General features: G+C 47.2%; 1 protein-coding gene across 7 annotated transcripts in view; it reads right to left on the bottom strand.

Moving 5' to 3' along the window:
* Positions 1-24,608, bottom strand: part of trpm2 (transient receptor potential cation channel, subfamily M, member 2) — a 347,573-nt gene that overhangs the window by 106,696 nt on the left and 216,269 nt on the right. For all 7 annotated transcript variants that reach the window (XM_068036234.1, XM_068036230.1, XM_068036236.1 and 4 more), the window contains exon 18: positions 6,573-6,810. In XM_068036234.1, the coding sequence (XP_067892335.1) occupies positions 6,573-6,810 (238 nt within the window). The remainder of the gene's footprint in view (positions 1-6,572; positions 6,811-24,608) is intronic.

Below are 24,608 nucleotides of genomic sequence, written 5' to 3'. Positions count from 1 at the left end.
AAAGACAAGCCGTAAGGCTTTGTGCCTTAATGCGCGGAGCATTCGCAATAAAGTGTCTGAATTAATCGTGCAAATAGATGCAAACGGGTATGATATAGTCGGGATTACGGAGACATGGCTGCAAGGTGAGCAGGGATGGGAAATGAACATCCAGGGGTATTTAGTATTTAGGAAGGACAGAAAAAAAGCAAAAGGCGGTGGAGTTGCATTGCTGGTTAAAGAGGAAATTAATACAATCGTGAGGAAAGATATTAGCTCTGACGATGTGGAATCTGTATGGGTAGAGCTGAGAAACACTAAGGGGCAGAAAACGTTAGTGAGGGTTGTATATAGACCCCCCAAACTGTAGTGGTGATGTTGGGAATGGCGTTAAACAGGAAATTAGAGATGCATGTGATAAAGGAACATCAGTAATTAATCTGCATATGGATTGGGCAAATCAAATTAGTCACAATATCGTAGAGGAGGAATTCTTGGAGTGTATACAGAATGGTTTTCTGGACCAATACGTTGAGGAACTAACTAGAGAATAGGCCATCCTAGACTGGATACCGTGTAATGAGAGAGGAATAATTGACAATCTAGTGGTGCGAGACCCCTTGGAGATCAGCGACCATAACATGATAGAGTTCTTCATCAAAGTGGAGAGTGACGTAGTTGATGCTGAGACTAGGGTCCGGAATCTTAGTAAAGGAAACTATGAAGGTATGAGGCGCAAGTTGGCTATGATGGATTGGGAAACGTTACTTAAAGGGATGACGGTGGCAAACATTTAAAGAGCACATGGATGAACTGCAGCAATTGTTTATTCCGGTCTGGCGCAAAAGTAAAACAGGAAAGGTAGCCAAACCATGGCTTACAAGGGAAATTAGAGATAGTATTAGATCCAAGGAAGAGGCATATAAATTCGCCAGAGAAAATAACAGACCTGAGGATTGGGAGCAGTTTGAAATTCAGCAAAGAAGGACCAAGGGATCAATTAAGAAGGGGAAAATAGAGTACGGGAGCAAGCTTGCGGGGAACATAAAAACTGACTGTAAAAGTTTCTATAGGTATGTGAAGAGAAAAAGATTGGTGAAGACAAATGTAGGTCCCTTACAGTCAGAAACAGGGGAATTTATTATGGGGAACAAAGAAATGGCTGACCAACTAAATGCATACTTTGGTTCTGTCTTCACAAAGGAGGACACAAATATCATACCAGAAATGTTGGGGAACACAGGGCTTAGTGAGAGAGAGGAACTGAAGGAAATCAGTATTAGTAGAGAAATGGTGTTGGGGAAATTCATGGGATTGAAGGCCGTTAAATCCCCAGGGCCTGATGGTCTGCATCCCAGAGTACTTAAGGAAGTGGCCCTAGAAATAGTGGATGCATTGGTGGTCAGCTTCCAAGATTCTATAGACTCTGGAACAGTTCCTACAGATTTGAGGGTATCTAATGTAACGCCACTATTTAAAAAGGGAGGTTGAGAGAAAGCAGGGAATTATAGACCAGTCAGCCTGACGTCGGTAGTGGGGAAAATTCTAGAGTCCTTTATCAAAGATTTTATAGCAGAGCACTTGGAGAACAGTGGTAGGATCGGACAGAGTCAGCATGGATTTACGAAAGGGAAATCATGCTTGAGAAATCTACTAGAATTCTTCGAGGATGTAACCAGTAGAGTTGATGAGGGGGAGCCAGTGGATGTGGTTTATTTGGACTTTCAGAAGGCTTTCGACAAAGTCCCACATAAGAGATTAGCGTGTAAAATTAAAGCGCATGGTATCGGGGGTAGTGTATTGCGATGGACAGACAATTGCTTGGCAGACAGGAAACAAAGAGTAGGGATAAATGGGTCTTTTTCCAAATGGCAGGCAGTGACTAGTGGGGTATTGCCGGGATCGGTGCGAGGACCCAAGCTATTCACAATATATATTAATGATTTAGATGAGGGAACTAAATGTAATATCTCCAAATTTGCAGATGACACAAAACTGGGTGGGAGGATGATGTGAGGAGGATGCAAAGAGGCTTCAAGGTGATTTGGACAAATTCAGTGAGTGGGCAAACGCATGGCAGATGCAGTATAATGTGGATAAATGTGAGGTTATCCACTTTGGCAGCAAAAACAGGAAGGCAGATTATTATCTGAACGGCTATAAACTGAGAGAGGGGAATATGCAACGACACCTGAGTATTCTCGTAGACCAGTCGCTGAAGGTAAGCATGTAGGTGCAACAGGCGGTAAAAAAGGCAAATGGTCTGTTGGCCTTCATAGTGAGAGGATTCGAGTACAGGAGCAGGGATGACTTGCTGCAATTGTTTTTAACAAGTTTTTTTTTACACAGAGGGTGGTGAGTGCCTGGAACTTGCTGCCAGGGGAGGTGGTGGAAGCAGATACGATAGCGACGTTTAAGAGACATCTTGACAAATACATGAATCGGAAGGGAATAGAGGGATATGGGCCCCGGAAGTGCAGAAGGTGTTAGTTTAGGCAGGCATCAAGATTGGAAGGCCGAATGCCCTGTTCCTGTGCTGTTCTTTGTTCTTTGTACAGGGCCTTGGTGAAGCCACACCTGGAATATTGTGTGCAGGTTTGGTCTCCTTATCTGAGAAAGGATGTTCTTGCTATAGAGGGAGTGCAGTGAAGGTTTACCAGACTGATTCCTGGGATGACGGGACTGATGTATGAAGAGAGATTGAGTCAGTTAGGATTATATTCGCTGGAGTTCAGAGGAGTGAGGGAGGAATCTCATAGAAACCTACAAAATTCGAACATGACATGACAGGGTAGATGCAGGAAGGATGTTCCCGATGGCGGGAGAGTCCAGAACCAGGGGTCATAGTCTAAGGATACGGGGTAAACCATTCAGGACTGAGATGAGGAGAAATTTCTTCACCCAGACAGTGGTGAGCCTGTGGAATTCGCTACCACAGAAAGCAGTTGAGGCCAAAAATTTTATGTTTTCAAGAAGGAGTTAGATATAGCTCTTGGGTTTAAAGGGATCAAAGGATATCGGGCGAAAGTGGGACCAGGTTACTGAGTTGGATTATCAGCCATGATCATAATGAATGGCGGAGCAGGCTCGAAGGGCCAAAAGGCCTACTCCTGCTCCTATTTTCTGTTTCTAAGTTTCTATGTTTCAGTCCAAAGTGGATACATCACACTCCCCACCTTGAACACCATCTTCCAGAGTTTTGACCACTCACTTAATCTATCAATTTCCTTTGTAACTTTTCTGCTCTCATTCTACGCTATTTACTGTGACACCTAACAATGTCACTTGTTCCACCCCCACCAGTGATATGTTTGCGATAACAACTTCAAAAGAACAGACATTTGGGACTCATCAAAGTGAGAGATAGTACTAAAAACAGAAAATGCTGGAAATACTTAGCAGGTCTGGCAGCATCTGTGGAGAGAGAAATAGAGTTAACGTTTCAGATCAGTGACCCTTCATCAAAGCTGAGTAAACTAAAGCAGAATTGCCACCAACAGCTGCTTTCAAAAAAAGCAGTAGTTTTGGCTGGTTTTGGCCAGACTGATCCCTGGCATGGCAGGATTGTCCTATGAGGAGAGGTTAAGGAGACTAGGCATGTATTCTCTAGAGCTTAGAAGAATGAGAGGTGATCTCATTGAAGCATTCAAAATTCTTACAGGGCTCGACAGGGTCATTGCAGGCAGGAAGTTTCCCCCCTGGCTGTGTGGAGGTGGGGTTGGTGTCTCGAACCAGGGGACACAATCTCAGAATGAGAGGCAGGCCACTTAGGACTGCTATGAGGAGGAATTTCCTCACTCAGAGGGTGGTGAATCTTTGAAATTCTCTTCCCCAGAGGGCTGTGGAGGCTCAGTCATTGAGTATATTCAAGACAGATAGATAGATTCCTAGATTATAGAAAGATATCCAGGGATATGGGGATAGTGTGGGAAAATGGCATTGATGTAGCAGATCAGCCATGATCTCGTGGAATGGTGGAGCAGGCTCGAGGGGCCGAATGGCCTACTCCTGCTCCTATTTCCTATGATCTAAAATTCTTGAACTCAATTCCAAAGGGACCATTCCCTCCACTACACCCTGGTCCACTCCACAAGCCCCCCAACACTCCCTCCCTTTCCCACAGCACCTACCCATTCAAGTTCAGGTGGTGCAACACCTCTTCTTACCATCCTACCAGGTTAAACAGCAATTCACTTATAAAAAAGATACACGCTGTCAAAGCTTTTCGTCTTGCACTCATCAGGATGCCAAATTTCAACTCAACCAGACTGTACTTGCAAAACTCAGAACATCATGTCTATCGTTGGATGCGATTCTGTGATTGCACTGCACTTACTGAACAATCCCATGTGCGCTAACAATTACACTAACAACCAATTTAAGATTATCATTCAGGCTCACAATGAGGCTCACGTACATTTGCTAGAAGCTACATATATTCATACACAGGGACCTGTCCTCTGCAGGCAAATAGAACATGTTCAGGCTTTGCGCCTTTTTTTGAATTAAAAGTGTGGAGGACAATAGTTCCCTGGTGCATTCTCCATGGCAATGCCTCGACCAATCAGAGTCGACTTGCCAACCAATCAGCACCCTTTTCTCATGCAATATAAATTGTTGCTCCCTTTGAAATTTGGCATTCTTGTGTCTGTCCCGATGAGTGCAAAATGAAAAGCTTCGACAGCATGTTTTTTTTTTAAGCAATATTCAAGTTCTGTACTACCAAGTGAAAATTTGTAATTCACTTGTACTTCTTTCAAGTTAGCATTCGTTGCCTTCTCTACACTGGGGATACCAAATACAGACTGGGTGATCACTTTGCAGAACACCTCCGTTCAGTCCACAACTGTGACCACAAGCTTCTAGTCAGCTGCAATTTTAATTCTTCACCCCACTCTCACCAGACCGATCTGAACTCCACCTCCTACACTGTTCTGATGAAGCTGAGCGCAAGCTTGAGGAACAGCACTTCATCATCTTTCCATTAGGCACTTTACAACCTTGCGGACTCAACACGGAGTTCAACAATTTTAGATCATAACCTCAGCTTTTTTTTGATGGCAATTGTTGGTGGTGATTCTGCTTTCACATTGACACCTCCTTGAGACCCACATTTTGTTCCTTTCCTTGTCACATTACCATTTCATTTTGCTTTCACCATCATCCATTTTGTGATTTAATCTCTCCTGCCTTCCACACTATTGCAGTCCTTCTAGTTTGTTTTTCCCTCCTTTGCCTGATTTAAAAACTATTAAACTGTAAGTACTCTCAGTTCTAATGATCACTGACCTGAAATGTTAACTGTTTCTTGTGCCACAGATGCTATCAGTTCTGCAAAGTATTCACTGCATTTTCTGTTTTTATTTCAGATTTCGAGAATCCACAGTATTTTGCTCCGATATGAGAGATGGTAAACTTTCCAATGGGGTCAGCAGGACAAGTATAGAGTGTGTTAGAGATAGAGTAACACTCGTTCCCCACCAAATACTTCCAGGGCAGGTACAGCATAGGTTAGATACAGAGTAAAGCTCCCTCTACATTGTGCGATTAATACATTGTAGTCTCTATCTCAAAACTCTGCTCCTTATTGTCCTTTTTAAAAATTTATTAATGGGATGTGGGCATCGCAGACCAGGCCAACATTTATTGCTCATCCCTAATTGCCCTTGAGAAGGTGGTGGTGAGCTGCCTCTTGAACTGCTGAAGTCCACATGGGGTAGGTACACCCACAGTGCTGTTAGGAAGGGAGTTCCAGGATTTTGACCCAACGACAGTGAAGGAACGGCGATATAGTTCCAAATCAGGATAGTGTGTGGCTTGGAGGGGAACTTGCAGGTGGTCCCATGCAACTACTGCCCTTGTCCTTCTAGTTGGTAGAGATCGTGGGTTTGGAAGGTGCTGTCTAAGAAGCCTTGGCACATTGCTGCAGTGCATCTTGTAGATGGTACACACTGCTGCCACTGTGCGTCGGTGGTGGAGGGAGTGAATGTTTGTGAATCGGGTGCCAATCAAGCGGGCTGCTTTGTCAGGGATGGTGTCGAGCTTCTTGACTGTTGTTGGAGCTGCACCTGTCCAGACAAGTGGAGCGTATTCCATCACATTCCTGACTTGTGCCTTGTAGATGGTGGACAGGCTTTGGGGAGTCAGGAGGTGAGTTACTCACCACAAGATTCCTAGCCTCTGACCTGCTCTTGTAGCCACGGTATTTATATGGCTACTTCAGTTCAGTTTCTGGTCAAAGGTGACCCCCAGGATGTTGATAGTGGGGGATTCAGCGAAGGTAATGCCGTTGAATGTCAAGGGGGAGATTTCTTTTTATTTCCCATCTGGTTGCCTCCCTGATGAGATTTTGAATTAGTGGTTACTTTGTTGTCTGGGCCATGCTTTCCTGAGATTGCTTTAATCATGTGTCGAAAGTCTTGCATTTTGGATGGTAACCTGCAGTGAGAAGAGGAGATTGCCATCCCTTTGACTGGTGCTGGAATCAACCACTGCTCCCTGATGTCAATAGACAGTTCCTAACTCCAGGGAGCATCTTCACTATTGAACCCAGTTGTCCCCTTGCCTACGTATGACAGAAGCTTAGGCCTCACCTGTCTTATTTCTTCACACACCAGGGTAGAAAGCCAGAAGTAGAGAAGGTATTCCTTTCCTGAGGGTTGGCTTTGGAAATCGATTAGCAGAACATAGGAGAAAAGCCAGAGGAAGCCGAAATAGGCCAACACGTTCCAGTAAAAGACCACCACAGGCGCCGTGTAGAAAGCTTTCAGCTGCTGCCAGCATGACACTGGCTTCACATCCTGTTCATCACAACGAGGCAGCAAGACCGTCCTTAAAACAGAACCAGCAGAATAAATGGCAGCACAACAAACTGGGACGTAACAACACACACCAGGAGACCTTATTAAACTTATATTCAGATCATCAAGGTGAGAGACATCAGTGTTGGGAATAGAACTTATCCCATTTCTGGCACCAAGTGTCAGAATACAACAACCAGGGTAGCTATTCCATGGTGTAGACACAAGAGTCTCATCAAACACTCCAAGGGCAGGTACAGCACAAATTAGATACAGAGTAAAGTTCCTTCTATACTGTCCCCATCAAAAAAAGAACAAAAATAAAAGAGAAAAAAAAACTGGTTAGCTAGAGAGTAAAGCTCCCTCTACACTGTCCCCGTCAAACACTCCCAGGGTAGGTACAGCACTGGGTTACTGCTGCCTGATTGAGGACTGCTCAGTGGATAATGAGGTTCAGCTGACTGTGGCTGTGTGCTGGAGACTGTGCGACTGCTGCAAGGAGAATGACTGAGATTGGAAGGAAGGTTTTTCCATCTATCTTTATTCCAAAAGAGGAAAACAGGAGGCCAAAAGAACTGACAGCTCTTGTGTGTTTGGCTTTTTGAAGCTCTTTCTTTGATTGTTGTTGGTGGGAGGGGGTGAAAGAAGAGACCTGAAGACATTGGGTGGGGCTGTATTGTTTCAACAAGAAGTTCCTGTGTTTAACACCATTGAATAGGAGCTCCCTCCCCACCCCAACAACCTAGCCTTGGATAGCTGGAGCTGCCCAGGTGAAGAGACCTTCTCTTTTATGCTTTCCCTCAACACTGGAAGCAAAGTGTGCCTGGGCAGTTTACAGGTGTCCCAGTTGAAGACATCACCCACAACCTCCCCCACCCCCACCACCAACTGGAAGATCAGCAAAAGGACTGCCTTAAAGTAATATCTGTAAAGAGACTGATTCCTCCTGACCTACGTCTCCTTCAGCCTCTCTCCCCTTGCCATAACCTCCAGCAAAGTATTTATGGGACAATTTGTTATTATTATTTATTTATTCTTTCTCTCAACTCTATTTCACTCAACAGTGAGTGTGACTCTTCTACCCCATGGCTTCACAGTCCTCTCTGGTGGCATGGCCTTCCTATGCTGGAGCAGCCGCTCCTGTAGCCCTGCCACCATTTAAAATCTTGACAACATTGATGCATTTTGGGAGGACTAACAAGGCAAGGGAATATACAATGGATGGTAGGACGCTAGGAAGTACAGAGGGTCAGAGGGACCTTGGTGTACTTGTCCATAGACTACTGAAGGCAGCAGCACAGGTAGATAAGGTGGTTAGGAAGGCATATGGGATACTTGCCTTTATTAGCCGAGGCATAGAATATAAGAGCAGGGAGGTTATGATGGAGCTGTATAAAATGCTAGTTGGGCCACAGCTGGAGTACTGTGTACAGTTCTGGTCACCACACTATAGGAAGGATGTGATTGCACTGGAGAGGGTGCAGAGGAGAATCACCAGGATGTTGCCTGAGCTGGAGCATTTCAGCTATGAAGAGAGACTGAAAAGGCTCGGGTTGTTTTCCTTAGAGCAGAGTAGGCTGAGGGGGGACCTGATTGAGGTATACAAAATTATGAGGGGCATAGATAGGGTAGATAGGAAGAAACTTTTTCCCTTAGCAGAGGGGTCAATAACCAGGGGGCAGAGATTTAAGGTAAGGGGCAGGAGGTTTAGAGGGGATTTGAGGGAAAAAGATTTCACCCAGAAGGTGGTTGGAATCTGGAACACTGCCTGAAGGGGGTGGTAGAGGCAGGAAACTTCACAACATTTAAGAAGTATTTAGATGAGCACTTGAAACATCATAGCATACAAGGCTATGGGCCAAGTGCTGGAAAATGGGATTAGAATATATAGGTGCTTGATGGCCAGCATGGACACGTTGGGCCGAAGGGCCTGTTTCTGTGCTGTATAATTCTATGACTCTATAACAAAGCATGGGGTGAAGAGTTACACTCACCCAACTATGACTATTGAGGCTTGCGTTAAGGCAATGGCTAAGGTTATCAGCCCCTCGGCCATTGTCGCAGCCTCAAAGATGTACAGGAAGGCAGTGCTTTTCCTGAAGTGGGCCTTGGCCCTGGCCCTGCAGAGGGGGCTAACCGTGGGCAGGACTTTCCTGCCAGTGGACCCTCTGGGGGCTACTGCGCAGCGCATAATTCTATCATATGTCCCATGCTTTATTCCTGACGTGCTCCTCCTCCACTTGAACCATCTGGGGGAGGTGAGGTCGGGGATCACTCCAGTCCCATTTGGTCTTCAGGAAGGCTGCCTCTGACATGTCTACTCCTTCTGCCACCAGCTGTTCATGCAGCTGGCACGGGAGGAGGTCTCAGAAGGCTAGTTTGCTGTTCAGTTCCAGGGGACGGCCTACCATGTCTTCGAGACCTCGCACAGGGTGGGCCATGCCTGCAAGGGGTTGAGGCATGTTCGAAAGAGCCGCCCCAACCTCCGGGCTGCCAACTCGACCTTGCTGCCACTGCACCTCTCCCCACTCTCCCTACAACTGCAACAATCACTGCTCAGTCGGTTCCGGAGGCTGTGGTTTTCACAGGGAGGGGGGTGCCCATCCGAGTGGGAGGAAGATGCAGAGAAAGAATAAGAACAATGATGCACATCCCCTGAATACCTTGGCACAACCCGAGCCTGAGCTCAGCCCAAGGCCCGATCCTGGGGAACCAAGGTGACCAAGTAAAAGGAGGTGGAGTCCTCTGATGACATGGAGGTCTCTGAGCCTCCACGCCTCAGTGGGAAAAAGAGGAGAAGGCACCCCTCCTTGGATGTAACACAGGGTCCATCTGCTGGATGGGAGCTGTCTCCTGATTAAGGTCCCCAGGTTCCCCCTGCCATCACCACCACCATCAAGGCTGTAAAGCCTGGGCAGGAGTTCCCTATCCCTCAGGATTGAGGGGAGGAGGAGACCACTGTACATGTGGCCCCTGCTGAAGGAGCAAGTGGAGCCCTGCTTGTGGTGGGGGAGCCTAGGGACGCTCCTGGAGAAGCCTTCCCATCTGCCATTAGGTCGGGTGCCTTGAGCGGAGGGGAGGGCCTCCCAGTCAAAATTCACTCCTGACCTGGATGTACCCAACCCAGTTCTGGTTGAAAATGCTGCCCTGTCTGCTGGGCCTGTGGGCGCTGGCGGAATGGAAGATGGCCTCCTCTTCCGCCTCTGGTCCCAACGACGGTTGGAGTTTCAGAGTCGGGAACTACCATCTCCCCTGGATGCTCACTGGCCTGGGGATGGAGGTGGAGGGGTGTCCTGAACCACTGGCGCCCATAGGCCTCAGCCTAATAGATAAACCCAGTGAGCACTCCTCCACCATCGATCCTGGGTCTGGGATCGTGACAGAGACAGGACCAGCTGGCACGGCCGGGACGTCCACCCCAGAGTGTGTGGTGAGTGTTTTGGCCGCTGTGGGGGTTTAACCCAGAGGAGGATGGGGACTCGGTGTGGGACACGGAGGACCACCTTGAATCCATCGGCAGTGAGGCGGTGGCCTCCCTCGAGCCTCCCACTGAGTCTCCTCTCACCCCCATCGCGGAACTCCGGGACTTCCTCGCAACATGTAGGCATAGCCGCAATAAAGTTCAGCTGGCCCTTGGCTGGTGATCCTGTCTGGCACTGATCATCGAGTCAATCCGTGCCACCCTCAAGAAGGGTGTGGTGTGGGCGAAGTTCACTCTGCTCTGCACACTGTGGAGGGTGCTGGAGGACGAGCAATTTGAGCACTTGTTCCGTCAATATTCTGGGCCGACTGGAGAAGGAAGCAGGGGACTTCCCTTCCTTGAGGCTATGGTGGGATGTGGGTAAAACTCACATCTGTGTCTTCTGTCAGGAGTACCAAGAGGTGGGAAGCCGAGATTGGGCGACTGGAGAGGGAGGTGCTCGACTTGGAGTCCCGTCTCGGTCATGCCGTCTTGGACCCGAACCTGTGGCAAGCATACAAAGAGAAGAGCACGCTGAGGGACCTGCAGCTCATAGGGTCCTGAGGTGTGTACGTGAGGTCACGGATCCAGATCCTGGAAGGTTTGGACCGCGCTTCACCCTTCTTCTACTCGCTGGAAAAATGGTGGGGGCGTCCATAAGCAGCTCGGTGAGCTGCTGGCTATCGAGGGATCCTCCACCACAGATCGGAGGGAATGGGCCTTTTGGTCTGTCCCTATTACGGCACGTTATTCTCTCCGGATCCATCCAATGGTGATGCGGGCAGAGTTTTGTGGGAGGACCCGCCGAAGGTCAGCCCAGAGGGCGCAGCAGGATTGGAGGCTCCGCTCACGTTGGCAGAGCTGACTGGCGCCCTCCACCAGCTCTCTAAGGGCAAACCGCTAGAGATGGACGGGCTGATTGTGGAGTTCCCCAGGATATTCTGGGACATCCTGGGGGACAATTACGTGCGGGTCCTTGGGGAAAGCCTGATGACCGGGGAGATGCCCCTCTCGTGGCGCAGGGTGGACATCGGCCTGCTGCCGAAGAGGGGCGATCTCCACCTGCTTAAGAACTGGCGTCCGGGGATTTTAGGGAGTTAGGTAGAAAGTTAAAAGACAGGACCTCTAGGGTTGTAATCCCGGGATTACTCCCTGTGCCACATGCCAGTGAGGCTAGAAATAGGAAGATAGTGCAGCTAAACACGTGGCTGAACAGCTGGTGTAGGAGGGAGCGTTTCAGATATCTGGACCATTGGGATCTCTTCAGAGACAGGTGGGACCTGTACAAGAAGGACGGGTTACATCTAAACTGGAGGGGCACAAATATCCTGGCTGCGAGGTTTGCTAGTGTCACTCGGGAGGGTTTAAACTAGTGTGGCAGGGGGGTGGGAACCAGAGCAGTAGGACAGCAGATGAAATGACTGAGGGGGAACTAGTAAATAAGGCCAGTAAGACTAAGAGGAAGAGCAGGCAGGGAGATGTTGCGGAGCACAGCGGGACTGGTGGTCTGAAGTGCATTTGTTTCAATGCAAGAAGTATAACAGGTAAGGCAGATGAACTTAGAGCTTGGATTAGTACTTGGAACTATGATGTTGTTGCTATTACAGAGACTTGGTTGAGGGAAGGACAGGATTGGCAGCTAAATGTTCCGGGATTTAGAAGCTTCAGGCGGGATAGAGGGGGATGTAAAAGGGGTGGGGAGTTGCATTACTGGTTAAGGAGAATATCACAGCTGTACTGCCGGAGGACACCTCAGAGGGGTCATGCAGCGAGGCAATATATGGGTGGTGCTCAGGAATAGGAAGGGTGCAGTCACAATGTTGGGGATTTACTACAGGCCTCCCAACAGCCAGCGGGAGGTAGAGGAGCAGATATGTAGACAGATTTTGGAAAGATGTAAAGGTAACAGGGTTGTAGTGGTGGGTGATTTTAACTTCTCCAATATTGACTGGGACTCAGTTAGTGCTAGGGACATGGATGGGGCAGAATTTGTAAGGAGCATCCAGGAGAACTTCTTGAAACAATATGTAGATAGTCCAACTGGGGAAGGGGCCGTACTGGACCTGGTAGTGGGGAATCAACCTGGTCAAGTGGTCGAAGTTTCAGTAGGGGAGCATTTCAGGAACAGTGACCATAATTCCGTAAGTTTTAAGGTATTTGTGGATAAGGATAAGAGTAGTCCTCGGGTGAACGTGCTAAATTGGGGGAAGGCTAATTATAACAATATTAGGCAGGAACTGAAGAATTTAGATTGGGGGTGGCTGTTTGAGGGTGAATCGACATCTGACATGTGGGAGTCTTTTCAAAAGTCAGTTGATTAGAATCCAGGACTGGCATGTTCCTGTGAGGAAGAAGGATAAGTCTGGCAAGTTTCGGGAACCTTGGATAACGAGGGATATTGTGAGCCTAGTCAAAAAGAAAAAGGAAGCATTCGTAAGGGCGAGAAGGCTGGGAACAGACGAAGCCCTTGAGGAATATAAAGAAAGTAGGAAGGAACTTAAGCAAGCAGTCAGGAGGGCTAAGAGGCGTCATGAAAAGTCATTGGCAAACAGGATTAAGGAGAATCCCAAGGCTTTTTATACGTATATTATGAGCAAGAGGGGAACAAGGGAAAGGGTTGGCCTACTCAAAGACAGAGGAGGAATCTATGTGTGGAGCCAGAGGAAATGGGCGAGGTAATAAATGAGTACTTTGCATCAGTATTCACCAAAGAGAAGGACTTGGTGGATGATGAGTCTAGGGAAGGGAGTGTAGATAGTCTGTGTCATGTCGTTATCAAAAAGGAGGAGGTGTTGGGCGTCTTGCAAAGCATTAAGGTAGATAAGTCCCCAGGGTCTGATGGGATTCACCTCAGAATAGGGAAGAAATTTATGGGGCCTTGACAGAAATCTTTGTATCCTCATTGGCTACAGGTGAGGTCCCAGAGGTCTGGAGAATAGCCAATGTTGTTCCTTTGTTTCAGAAGGGTAACAAGGATAATCCAGGAAATTATGGGCCGGTGAGCCTTACGTCAGTGGTAGGGAAATTATTAGAGAGGATTCTTCGGGACAGGATTTACTCCCATTTGGAAACAAATGAACTTATTAGCGAGAGGCAGCATGGTTTTGTGAAGGGGAGGTCGTGTCTCACTAATTTGATTGAGTTTTTTGAGGAAGTGACGAAGATGATTGATGAAGGAACGGCAGTGGATGTTGTCTACATGGATTTCATTAAAGCCTTTGACAAGGTCCCTCATGGCAGACTGGAACAAAAGGTGAAGTCACACGAGATCAGAGGTGAGCTGGCAAGATGGATACAGAACTGGCTCGGTCATAGAGGACAGAGGGTAGCAGTGGAAGGGTGCTTTTCTGAATGGAGGGATGTGACTAGTGATGTTCCGCGGGAATCAGTGCTGGGACCTTTGCTGTTTGTAGTATATACAAATGATTTGAAGGAAAAATGCAGCTGGTCTGATTCTTAAGTTTGCAGACGACACAAAGGTTGGTGGAGTTGCGGATAGTGATGAGGATTGTCAGAGGATACAGCAGGATATAGATCGGTTGGAGACTTGGGCAGAGAAATGGCAGATGGAGTTTAATTCGGACAAATGTGAGGTATTGCATTTTGGAAGGTCGAATACAGGTGGGAAGTATACAGTAAATGGCAGAACCCTTAGGAGTATTGACAGGCACAGAGATCTGGCCGTACAGGTCCACAGATCACTGAAAGTGGCAACGCAGGTGGATAAGGTAGTCAAGAAGGCATACGGCATGCTTGCCTTCATCGGTCGGGGCATAGAGTATAAAAATTGGCGTCATGCTGCAGCTGCACAGAACTTAGTTAGGCCACACTTGGAATATTGCGTATAATTCTGGTCACCACACTACCAGAAGGACGTGGAGGCTTTGGAGAGGGTACAGAAGAGGTTTACCAGGATGTTGCCTGGTCTGGAGGGTATTAGCGATGAGGAGAGGTTGGATAAACTTGGATTGTTTTCACTGGAACAACGGAGGTGGAGGGGCGACATGATAGAGGTTTACAATGTTATGAGTGGCATGGACAGAATGTATAGTCAGAAGCTTTTTCCCAGGGTGGAAGAGTCAGTTACTAGGGGACATAAGTTTAAGGTGCGAGGGGCAAAGTTTAGAGGGGATGAGAGAGGCAAGGTCTTTACACAGAGGGTGGTGAGTGCCTGGAACTTGCTGCCGGGGGAGGTGGTGGAAGCAGGTACGATAGCGACGTTTAAGAGGCATCTTGACAAATACATGAATAGGATGGGAATAGAGAGATAGCGACCCCGGAAGTGCAGAATGTTTTAGTTTAGACAGGCATCAAGATCGGCGCAGCCTTGGAGGGCCGAATGGCCTGTTCCTGTGGTGTACCGTTCTTTGTTCTTTGTTCTTTTAACCAGACTGCCATGTGGGACCTTGTCAAAAGCCTTGCTAATATCCATGTAGACCACATCAAGTGCACCACCTGCATCTATCTTCCTTGTTACTTCTTCAAAAAATTCAATCAGGGTTAGTCAGACAAGATCTTCCCTTAACAAATCCATGCTGACTATCCTTGATTAATCCATGCCCTTCAAAGTGACAGTTTATCCTGTCTCTCAGAATTGATTCAAACAATTTGCCTACTACTGAGGTCAGACTGTAATTATTCCGCCTGTCCCTTGCTCCCTTTTTAAATAAAGGTACAACGTTAGCAGACCTCCAATCCTCCAACACCACACCTGTATCCAGAAAGGACTGTATCCAGTCAGACCTGCTGCTCTTGCTTCTGTTGACAGCCTGGGGTACATTTCATCCAGCCTGGTGTTTTATCCACAATTCCATTCATATTTCCTCCCTCCCTTTGCTTATCACATCCAATACTTCACACCCCTCTTCCTTAACTACAACATCTGTATTGAACCCTCTTTTGTGAAGACAGATGTAAAGTTACCTTTTTGGTCTTTTATGGACCCTACTCTCTCTTTAGTTATTCTCTTACTCTTAATGTATTGATAAAACATCTTTGGGTTCACCTTGAGTTTGCTTGCCAATATTCTTTCATGGTCTCTCTTTGCTTTTCTAATTTCCTTTTTGATTTCACCCCTTCACTTTCTATACTCCTCTCGGCGTTCTGTAGTATTGAGTTCTTGGTGTCAGACATTAGCTTTCCTTTTCTGTCTTATCATACCCTGTAAGCTCCTTACATCCATGGGGCTCTAGATGTGGCTGCCCCACCCTTTTTCTTTGTGGGAACAGGTTTATTCTGAACCCCTTGAATCTCCCCTTTGAATGCCTCCCACTGTTATGACACTAGTTTACCTTCAAGTAGCTGTTTCCAGTCCACTATTGCTAAATCACTCCTCAGTTTAGTAAAATTGGCCTTGCCCCAATTGGGAACTCTAACTCCTGTTCTATCTCTGTCCTTTTCAATAATTATGTTAAAACTGACTGAATTATGATCACTACCACCAAAATGGTCTCCCATTGCCACTCCTTCCACCTGCCCAGCTTCATTTTCTAAAACTAAGTCTCAAACTGCGCCCTATCTTGTTGGACATGCCAAAATGTTCTCCTGAATGCACCTCAAGAATTCTGTTCCCTCAATTCCTTTCACACTTTAACTATCCCAGTTAATACTGGGTTAGTTAAAATCCTCTACTATTGACAGTTCATGGTGCAGGACCATTGGGATCAGTCGGCCTGACTGCTTTCAGTGAGTGAGTGTCTGCTGGAAAATGTAGTTCCTCTGTTCCAAGGTCCCTATGGATGAACCCTAATCTGGAACTACAACTCCCAGAGAGCACCATGACCACTGGGCCTGACCCTTCCTGTTAATGGTTCAAAAAGTTTTTAAAAAATAAAATACCAAGTTAAAGGTACTTATTGAGGTAGAAATAGGTCGGTCGTTCTTTGAGTCGGCATTCGAGATCATTATCTTCAAGGAAAAGGAATAGAATGTGAGAGAGGCCATTCCATGATTGGCTGGGGGCGAGGGGGGGTGGTGTGGGGGAGAGGACTCTGCTGAAAGAAATGGACGAAGGGAAGCTGGACCTGCGTTGAAACTGGCTGCAGGCCAGCAATGTGACCCCGCATGTTCATGAGCGGAGCGGGTCACAACAGAGACAGTAGTCGCAATTAGCCTGAGGAACTGACAGCATGCTGACTAAAGTGAAGTTGAGCCCAAGGCTTATAGCTTAGGTTCAGCAGGAGGGAAGGAGAGAGACAGACACGGAGAGAGAGACAGAGATTGACAGAGAGAGAGAGAGAGACAGGGAGGAGGAGACAGAGAGGGACAGAGAGAGAAAGAGAGAGAGAGAGAGAGACAGACTGGCCCCAGCGACCCACTCACCTGTCCCAGGTTCTCCAGTATCCTCGATACTGCAGGACCTCCTGCAGTATCAGCAGTGGCCACTGGTCTCAGTGGTGCTGCCAGTACTGCAGAGCTGCTGGCCTTCCGATTGGCTGGCAGCTCTTGGAGGCGAGGGTTTGCACCTTAAAAGGACATTGTCCTGGACAGCGAGCAGCTAATTGCCTGCCCGCCATGGAATTGCAATGGGGATCAGACAGAGGGCCGAGGTGGGGTCTCTGAACAAAACTCAGTCCATAGAGTCATTACAGCACAGAAGGCGGTCAAAGAGAGAATCTAACCCTCTCCCTTTGACATTCAACAGCACTACCATTGCTGAATCCCACACCATCAACATCCTGGGGGTTACCACTGACCAGAAACTTAACACATGAATACTGTGGCTACAAGAGCAGGTCAGAGGTTAGGAATTCTGTGGCGAGTAACTCACCTCCCGATTCCACAATGCCTGTTCACCATCTACAAGGCACAAGTCAGGAGTGTGATGGAATACTTTCCACTTGCCTGGATGGGTGCAGCTCCAACAACACTCAAGAAGCTCGATACCATCCAGGACAAAGCAGCCCGCTTGATCAGCATCCCATCCACCACCTTCAACATTCACTCCTCACTCCCTCCACAGTGGCAGCAGAATGTACCATCTACAAGATGCACTGTAGTAACTCACCAAGCCCCCTTCAACAGAACCTTCCAAACTCACAACCTCTACTGCCCAGAGGGGCAATTGCAGCAGATGCATGAGAACACCACCACCTGCAAGTTCCCCTCCAAGCCACACGCCATCCTGACTTGGAACTATATCACCATTTCTTCACTGTCACTGAGTCAAATTCCTGCAACGGTCTTCCTAATAGCACTGTGGGTGTACCTACCCCACATGGACTGCAGCAGTTCAAAGAGGCAGCTCACCACCACCTTCCCATGGGCAATTAGGGTTGGGCAACAAATGCTGGCCTAGCCAGCGACGTCCAGATCCCATGAATGAATAAAAAAAATTATGGATTGAGGGATTAGTTGATTAGTTAATGGACAGAAACAGAGAGTAGGAATAAATGTATTTTTTTAGGCTGGTAGTGCGTAACTCAGGGAGTGCCCCAAGGATCAGTAAGAAAGCAAAATACTGCGGATGCTGAAATGAAAATAGAAAATGCTGGAAATACTTAGCAGGTCAGGCAGCATCTGTAAAGAGAAAAACAGTGTTAATATTTCAGATTAGTGACCTTTCATCAGAACTCCAGACCTGAAATGAGAGCCTGCATTTTATTGATCAGGCTGACAACCTGATGTCGGCTGGGTATACGGGTCAGCAGCGCGCATGGGCTGGCATTGGGCCTTCCTTGGCGATTTTACAAGGAGGTGCCAGTTAAGGGCCAGCAGGCGGGGGAGCTGGCCAGTTAAAGGTGGCAGGTGGGTCATAGTGCCAGCTGCTTGCTGTGAGGCACCATTTTTAAAGGCACATGTGTAGCATTCAGGCAGGCTGCCTACACAGGCTACAAAGGAGGGAGTTTATATCAACAGAGGCAGCAGAGGAATGGCTTCATCAAGTGGGAGGGTCGTTCCATGGTTCAGTGGCACCTCCCTGGAGGTGCTCCTGCAGGTAGTCAGAGAAATGAGAGATGTCCTGTTTCCAGCAGATAGGAGGAAGAGGCCAGCAAGCCTAACGAAGAAGGCATGGATGGAGGTGGCAGAGATGGTGAGCAGCCAAGGGTGGTTGCATGTACCTGGATCAGTGCAAGAACTGATGCAGTATGGAAAGGTGAATGGAGTTTAGAATTTCAAACGAGTAACCCAGCATGAATTAAAAAGTGCCCATGACATGTGAGACCGCGTGACCCATGCATGGGGTAACACCAGGCACAAATATTCACATTGAGGCGTCCAGTTCAAGCACACCTGAACCAATGATCAATAATGAGTGAACGCTGCACTGAAATGGCTGAATGGCTGTGTCACATGCCATCCCAGCAGCGCGGTGCTGCCCATTTAGGACGGAATTTTGTGAGGCTGTTTGGAACAAGAATGGAGGTTGAGGGGCTGGAGAATAGTGTCAGACGGGTCCGCCCGGAAATCCGGCATCGTGAGGTTGGTTCTGGATTTAGTCAGTGGCGGGAAAGCGCCAAGGCCACGTTGGCACCCCAAACACAACACGACAGCCATTTGAATTCTGAACAGATAGTTGTAATACATTAAAAAGTGATTCGTTGTGATTCATAGAGTCATACAGCATAGAAACAGGACCTTCGGCAAAACGCATCCATGCCGGCCATAATGCCTCTCTCTACTAATCCCACCTGCCTGCATTAATTCCATATCCCTCTATGCCTTTCTCATTCAAGTACCTGTCCAGATGCCTCTTAAATGTTGCTCCTGTTCCTGCCTCCACCACCTCCTCTATTCTTTGTGTGAAAAATTTACCCCTTTGATCCCCTTTAAACCTACTCCCTCTCACCTGAAATCTATGCCCTTTAGTTTTAGTCACCTCCACCATGGGAAACAGACTCTGGCTATCTACCCTATCTATGCCTCTCATAATTTTATATACCTCTATCATGTCCCCTCTCAGTCTCCTTCGCTGCAGGGAAAACAAACCCAGCCTATCCAATCTCCCTTTATAACTCAAGCCCTCCAAACCAGGTAACATCCTTGTGAATCTTTTCTGCACCCTCTCCAGCTTAATCGCATCTTTCCTGTAGTGCGGCGACCAGAACTGCACACAGTACTCCAAATGCGGCCTAACCAACATTATGTACAACTGTAACATGACGTCCCAACTCTTGTGCTCAATGCCTCGGCCGATGAAGGCAAGCATGCCATACGCCTTCTTCATCACCCTGTCTACCTGTGTTGCCACTTTCAGGGAACTATGTACTTGCACCCCAAGGTCTCTCTGCTCAACAACACTGCCCCGGGCCCTGCCATTCACTGTAAATGTCCTGCCCTGGTTTAACTTCCCAAAATGCACCACTTCGTACTTGTCTGGGTTAAATTCCATTTGCCAATCCCTTGTCCACTTTCCCAGTTTATCTATATCCTGTTGTAACCTTAGAAAGCCTTCTTCACTGTCCACTATACCACCAATTTTGGTGTCATCTGCAAACTTACTAATCATGCCCCCTACATTCACATCCAAGTCATTAATAAATATGACAAACAACAGAGGGCCCAGCATCGAACCCTGTGGCACACCACTGGTCACCGGCCTCCGATCTAAAAATCAACCCTCCACTACCACCCTCTGCCTCCTATCACCAAGCCAATTTTGTATCCAATTTGCTAGCTCACCCTGGATCCCATGTGTTCAAACCTTCTGGACCAGCCTACCATGCGGGACCTTGTCAAAGGCCTTGCTAAAGTCCATGTAGACAATGTCCATCGCCCTGCGCTCGTCAATCCTCTTGGTCACCTCCTCGAAAAACTCAATCAAATTCGTGAGACATGAGTTCCCACGCACAAAGCCATGCTGACTATCCCTAAACAGACCTTGCCTTTCCAAATGCATATAAATCCTGTCTCTCAGAATCCCTTCCAATAACTTTCCCACCACTGATGTAAGGCTCACCAGCCTGTAGTTCCCTGGCTTATCCCTACTGCCCTTCTTAAATAAAGGCACAACATTAGCTATCCTCCAGTCTTCCAGTACCTCACCCGTGGCTAACGATGACACAAAAATCTCTTCCAGGGCCCCAGCAATCTCCTCCCTTGCTTCCCATAGCATCCTCGGATACACCTGGTCAGGCCCTGGGGATTTATCCACCTTAATGCGTTTCAAAACGTCCAACACCTCCTCCTTTGTAATGTTGATATGCTCCAGGGTATCGCTGTTCCCTCCCTGGAACTCACTTGCTTCTATGACCTTCTCCACGGTAAATACAGATGAGAAATATTCATTTAAGACCTCGCCCCTTTCCCGTGGCTCCACACATAGATTACCACACTGATCCTTAAGGGGACCTACTCTCTCCCTAGCTACCCTTTTATTCTTAATATACTTATAGAATCTTTTAGGATTCTCCTTTATCTTATCTGCCAGGGAAATCTCATGGCCCCTTTTTGCCCTCCTAATTTCCTTCTTTAGTGTACTCCTACATCCCCTATACTTGAGGGACTCACTTGATCCCAGCTGCCTATACCTGACATATGCCTCCTTCTTTGTTCTGACCTTACCCTCAATATCCCTCGTCAACCAAGGTTCCCTAAACCTGCCAGCCTTGCTCTTCCATCTCACAGGAACATGCCGGCCCTGAACTCTTCCTATTTCACTTTTAAAAGCCTCCCACTTGCCAGACGTCCCTTTATCTGTAAACAGTCTCTCCCATTCAACTGTTGAGAGTTCCTGTCTGATGCCACTGAAATTAGCCTTCCCCCAATTTAGGACTTCAAGCTGAGGACCAGTCCTATCCTTTTCCATAACTATCTTGAAGCTAATAGAGTTATGGTCACTGGTCCCAAAGTGCTCCCCCACTGACACATCAACCACCTGCCCATCCTCATTTCCTAAGAGGAGGTCGAGTGTAGCCCCTTCTCTAGTAGGGTCATCCACATACTGCTTCAGAAAACTATCCTGGACACACTTAACAAATTCTTCCCCATCTGATCCCTTAGCACTAAGGCAGTCCCAGTCAATATTAGGGAAGTTAAAATCACCTACTATTACAACCCTATAATTCCTACACCTATCTGTCAATAGGAGACTTGGATTGGATTGAAGTGAGTGATGGGAGGCCCTCACGTGCCTTCAGATCCCCAGCCATGGAATGGTGATGACACCGATGCGAGGCCTCAGTGCCATGATGGGAAGGTAGCCCTGACATGCACTGGATAGGGGAAGTGGGCGGGAGTGGAAGCCATTGTTGACCTGTAATATTGTGAACTCTGCACAGGAGGGCTTGGTCCCGGGTGGGAGGACCGGGAGGACTTGGTCTCAGGTGAGAGGACTGAGAGGGCTTGGTCTCAGGTGAGAGGACCAGGAGGGCTTGGTCTCAGGTGAGAGGACCAGAGGGGCTTGGTCTCAGGTGAGAGGACCGGGATGGCTTGTCTCGGGTGAGAGGGCCGGGTGGGCTTGGTCTTGGGTGATAGGAATGGCAGTGCTTTGTTTTTGGTGAGAGGACCCGGGATGGGGGAATTGGTCTTGAGTGAGAGAACCGGGAGGGCTTGCTTTTGTGTGAGAGGACCGGATGGGGGGTGCTTGATCTTGAGTGAGAGGGCCGGGAGGGTTTGGTCCCGGATGAGAGGTCCGGGAGGGCTTGGGTTCGGGTAGCAGCACCCAGTGGGAATATTACTGGGTCAGTACTCAAATCCTCTTGTAATGAAGACCAACATTCCATTTGCCTTCATAATTTCTTGCTGCACCTGAATGTTAGCTTTCAGTGACTTACTGACGACGACTCCCAGGTCCCTTTGTATAAATACACTTTCTATTCTCTTACCATTTAAGAAATACTCTGCACATCTATTCCTCCTACCAAAGTGGATAACCTCACATTTTTCCAAATTATATTCCATCTGCCACATTCTTCCCCACTCACCAAGTCTGTCCAAATCCACTTGAAGCCACTTTGCATCTTCCTCACAACACACATTCCCACCTAGTTTTGTGTCATCCGCGAACTTGCAAATATTACATTTGGTCCCCACATCCAAATCATTTATATATACTGTGAACAGCTGGTGCCATGTATTGATCCCTGCAGTAGTCACAGCCTGCCAACATGAGAATGACCTGTTTATTCCTGCTCTCTGTTTTCTGCCTATTAACCAATCCTTAATCCATGCCAATATATTACCTCCTATCTCAGGTGCTTTAATTTTGCTAAGAACCTCCTGTGGGGGACTTTATCAAAAGCCTTCTGAAAATCCAAGTATACCACATCTACCGACTCCCCTTTATCAATTCTGTTAGCAACATCCTCAAAAGACTCCAACAGGTTCGTCAAACATAATTCCATGTTGACAATGCCCAATCAGATCATTATTATCCAAGTATCCAGTTATCACACCCTTTAGAATAGATTCTAGCATTTTCCCAACGACTGATGTAAAGCTAACAGGTCTGTAATTCCCTGTTTTCTCTCTCCCTCCCTTCTTAAATAGTGAGGTGACATTTGCGACATTCTAATCTGTCGGAAACATTCCAGAATCTATAGAATTTTAGAAGATGATCTCCAATTCAGCCACTATCTCCATAGCTACCTCCTTCAACACTCTGGGATGTAGAATATCAGGTCCTGTGGACTTATCAATCTTCAGCCCCATTAATTTCTCCAATATAACCTTCTTATTAATACTAATTTCCTTCAATTCCTCATTCCCCCTAATCCCTTGAATCTCTAATTCTGGAAGATTTCTTGTCTCTTCCTCAGTGAAGACACAAAGTAATCATTTAGTTTCTCTGCCATTTCTTTATTCCCCAATAGAAATTCTCCTGACTCTGTCTATAATAGACCCACATTTGTCTTAGCCAAACATTTCTTTTTTAGATAACCTATAGAAGCTTTTACAATCCGTTTCTATATTTTTGCCAGCTTACATTCATATTCTATTCTCCCTTTCTTTATCAGTTTCTTGGTTCTCCTTTGTTGTATTCTAAAATCCTCCCAATCCTCAGGTTTACTACTATTTCTGGCAACTATATAGGCCTTTTCTTGTAATCTTATACAATCCTTAACTTCTTTTGTTATCCGCGGTTGACTGCCTTTACTTTTGGGGTTTTTGTGCCTTGAAGGAATGTATAGTTGCTGTAAACTGTGTAATATTTTTTTAAAGCCTATGTACTGTCATACCTTTTAATGTATTTTCCCAATCCACCTCAGCCAATTTGCCCCTCATAATTTCCTTTGTTCAAATTTAACACCCTGGCTTCAGATTGAACTACCTCACTTTCAAACATAATGTAAAATTCTATCATATGAGCACTCATCCCTAAAGATTCTTTTACAACAAGATTATTAATTAGCCCTATTCCCTTTGGTTGAGGGGTCCAGTAACAGAGACCATAGATTTAGGTTTATAGAGGATTTAAGGGGAAATCTTTTCAGCCAGAGGGTGGTGGGGATCTGGAATTCACTGCCTGACAGGGTGTTCGAGGCAGAGACCTTCAAAACATATAAAAAAGTACTTGGATATGAACTTGAAGTGCCATAAACTACAAGGCTATGGACCAAGAGCTGCAAAGTAGGATTAGGCTGGATGGCTACTTGCCAGCCAGCATGGACACGATGGGCCAAATGGTCTTTTTCTATGCTGTAAATTTCTATGATTCTATGAGCTTCATCAGTTGGCACCTGTTTCATAGGAAGATAGGAACAGGAGTGGGCACCTCATGCTCATCCTCTGCTGTGAATGCCCCTCACTCAGTGTCTTCCTCCGGCTCCAGCGCTACTCCTCTCTGTACAATGCACAGCAGACAACAATGATGTGGAATACCCTTGAGGGTGATTGTTGCAGGGCTCCCCCGGATCTATCGAGGCATCTAAACCTCATCTTCAATAGGCCAATGGCCTGCCCTATGGTGGCCCTTCTAATCATATCGCAGCGTTGTATGTGTCTTCTGCCTGTACATTGGAGTTGCGTGCAGCAGACAAAAGCATGTCTTCAGTGGGTATCCCTTGTCCTCCAGTATCCAGCAATGAAGGCTTTCAGGTGGCCTGAAAAGCAGAGGCAATTGGGACTGTCTTAAGGATGTAGGAGTTGCGACAGCATCCTGGAAGCCTCGCAAACACCTGCATGATCCATTTATGGTGGTTGCAGACAACTTGAACATTCAGGGAGTGGAACCCCTTACTGTTCACAAAGGAGCCTGACTGCTCTGAGGGAGCCTTGATGGCCACATGAATACAGTCAATGACCCCCTGCACCTCGTGCAGTCCAGCTATGACCCTGAAGTCGACTGGCCTCTCAGCCTGATTGGCCTGATCAGTTGTGAACTTGATATATTGGCCAGCCCGATGGTGCATGGCATCCGTGACCTCCTTTATGCAGTGATGGGCCGCTGACTGAGAGATGCCACAGAGATCTCCAGATGATCCCTGGAA

This window comes from Heterodontus francisci, chromosome 7 (assembly GCF_036365525.1).
Source record: "Heterodontus francisci isolate sHetFra1 chromosome 7, sHetFra1.hap1, whole genome shotgun sequence".
NCBI classification, from domain to species: domain Eukaryota; kingdom Metazoa; phylum Chordata; class Chondrichthyes; order Heterodontiformes; family Heterodontidae; genus Heterodontus; species Heterodontus francisci.
The sequence above is the reverse complement of the archived record's forward strand: the minus strand, read 5'-3'. Positions and strand labels throughout refer to the sequence as shown.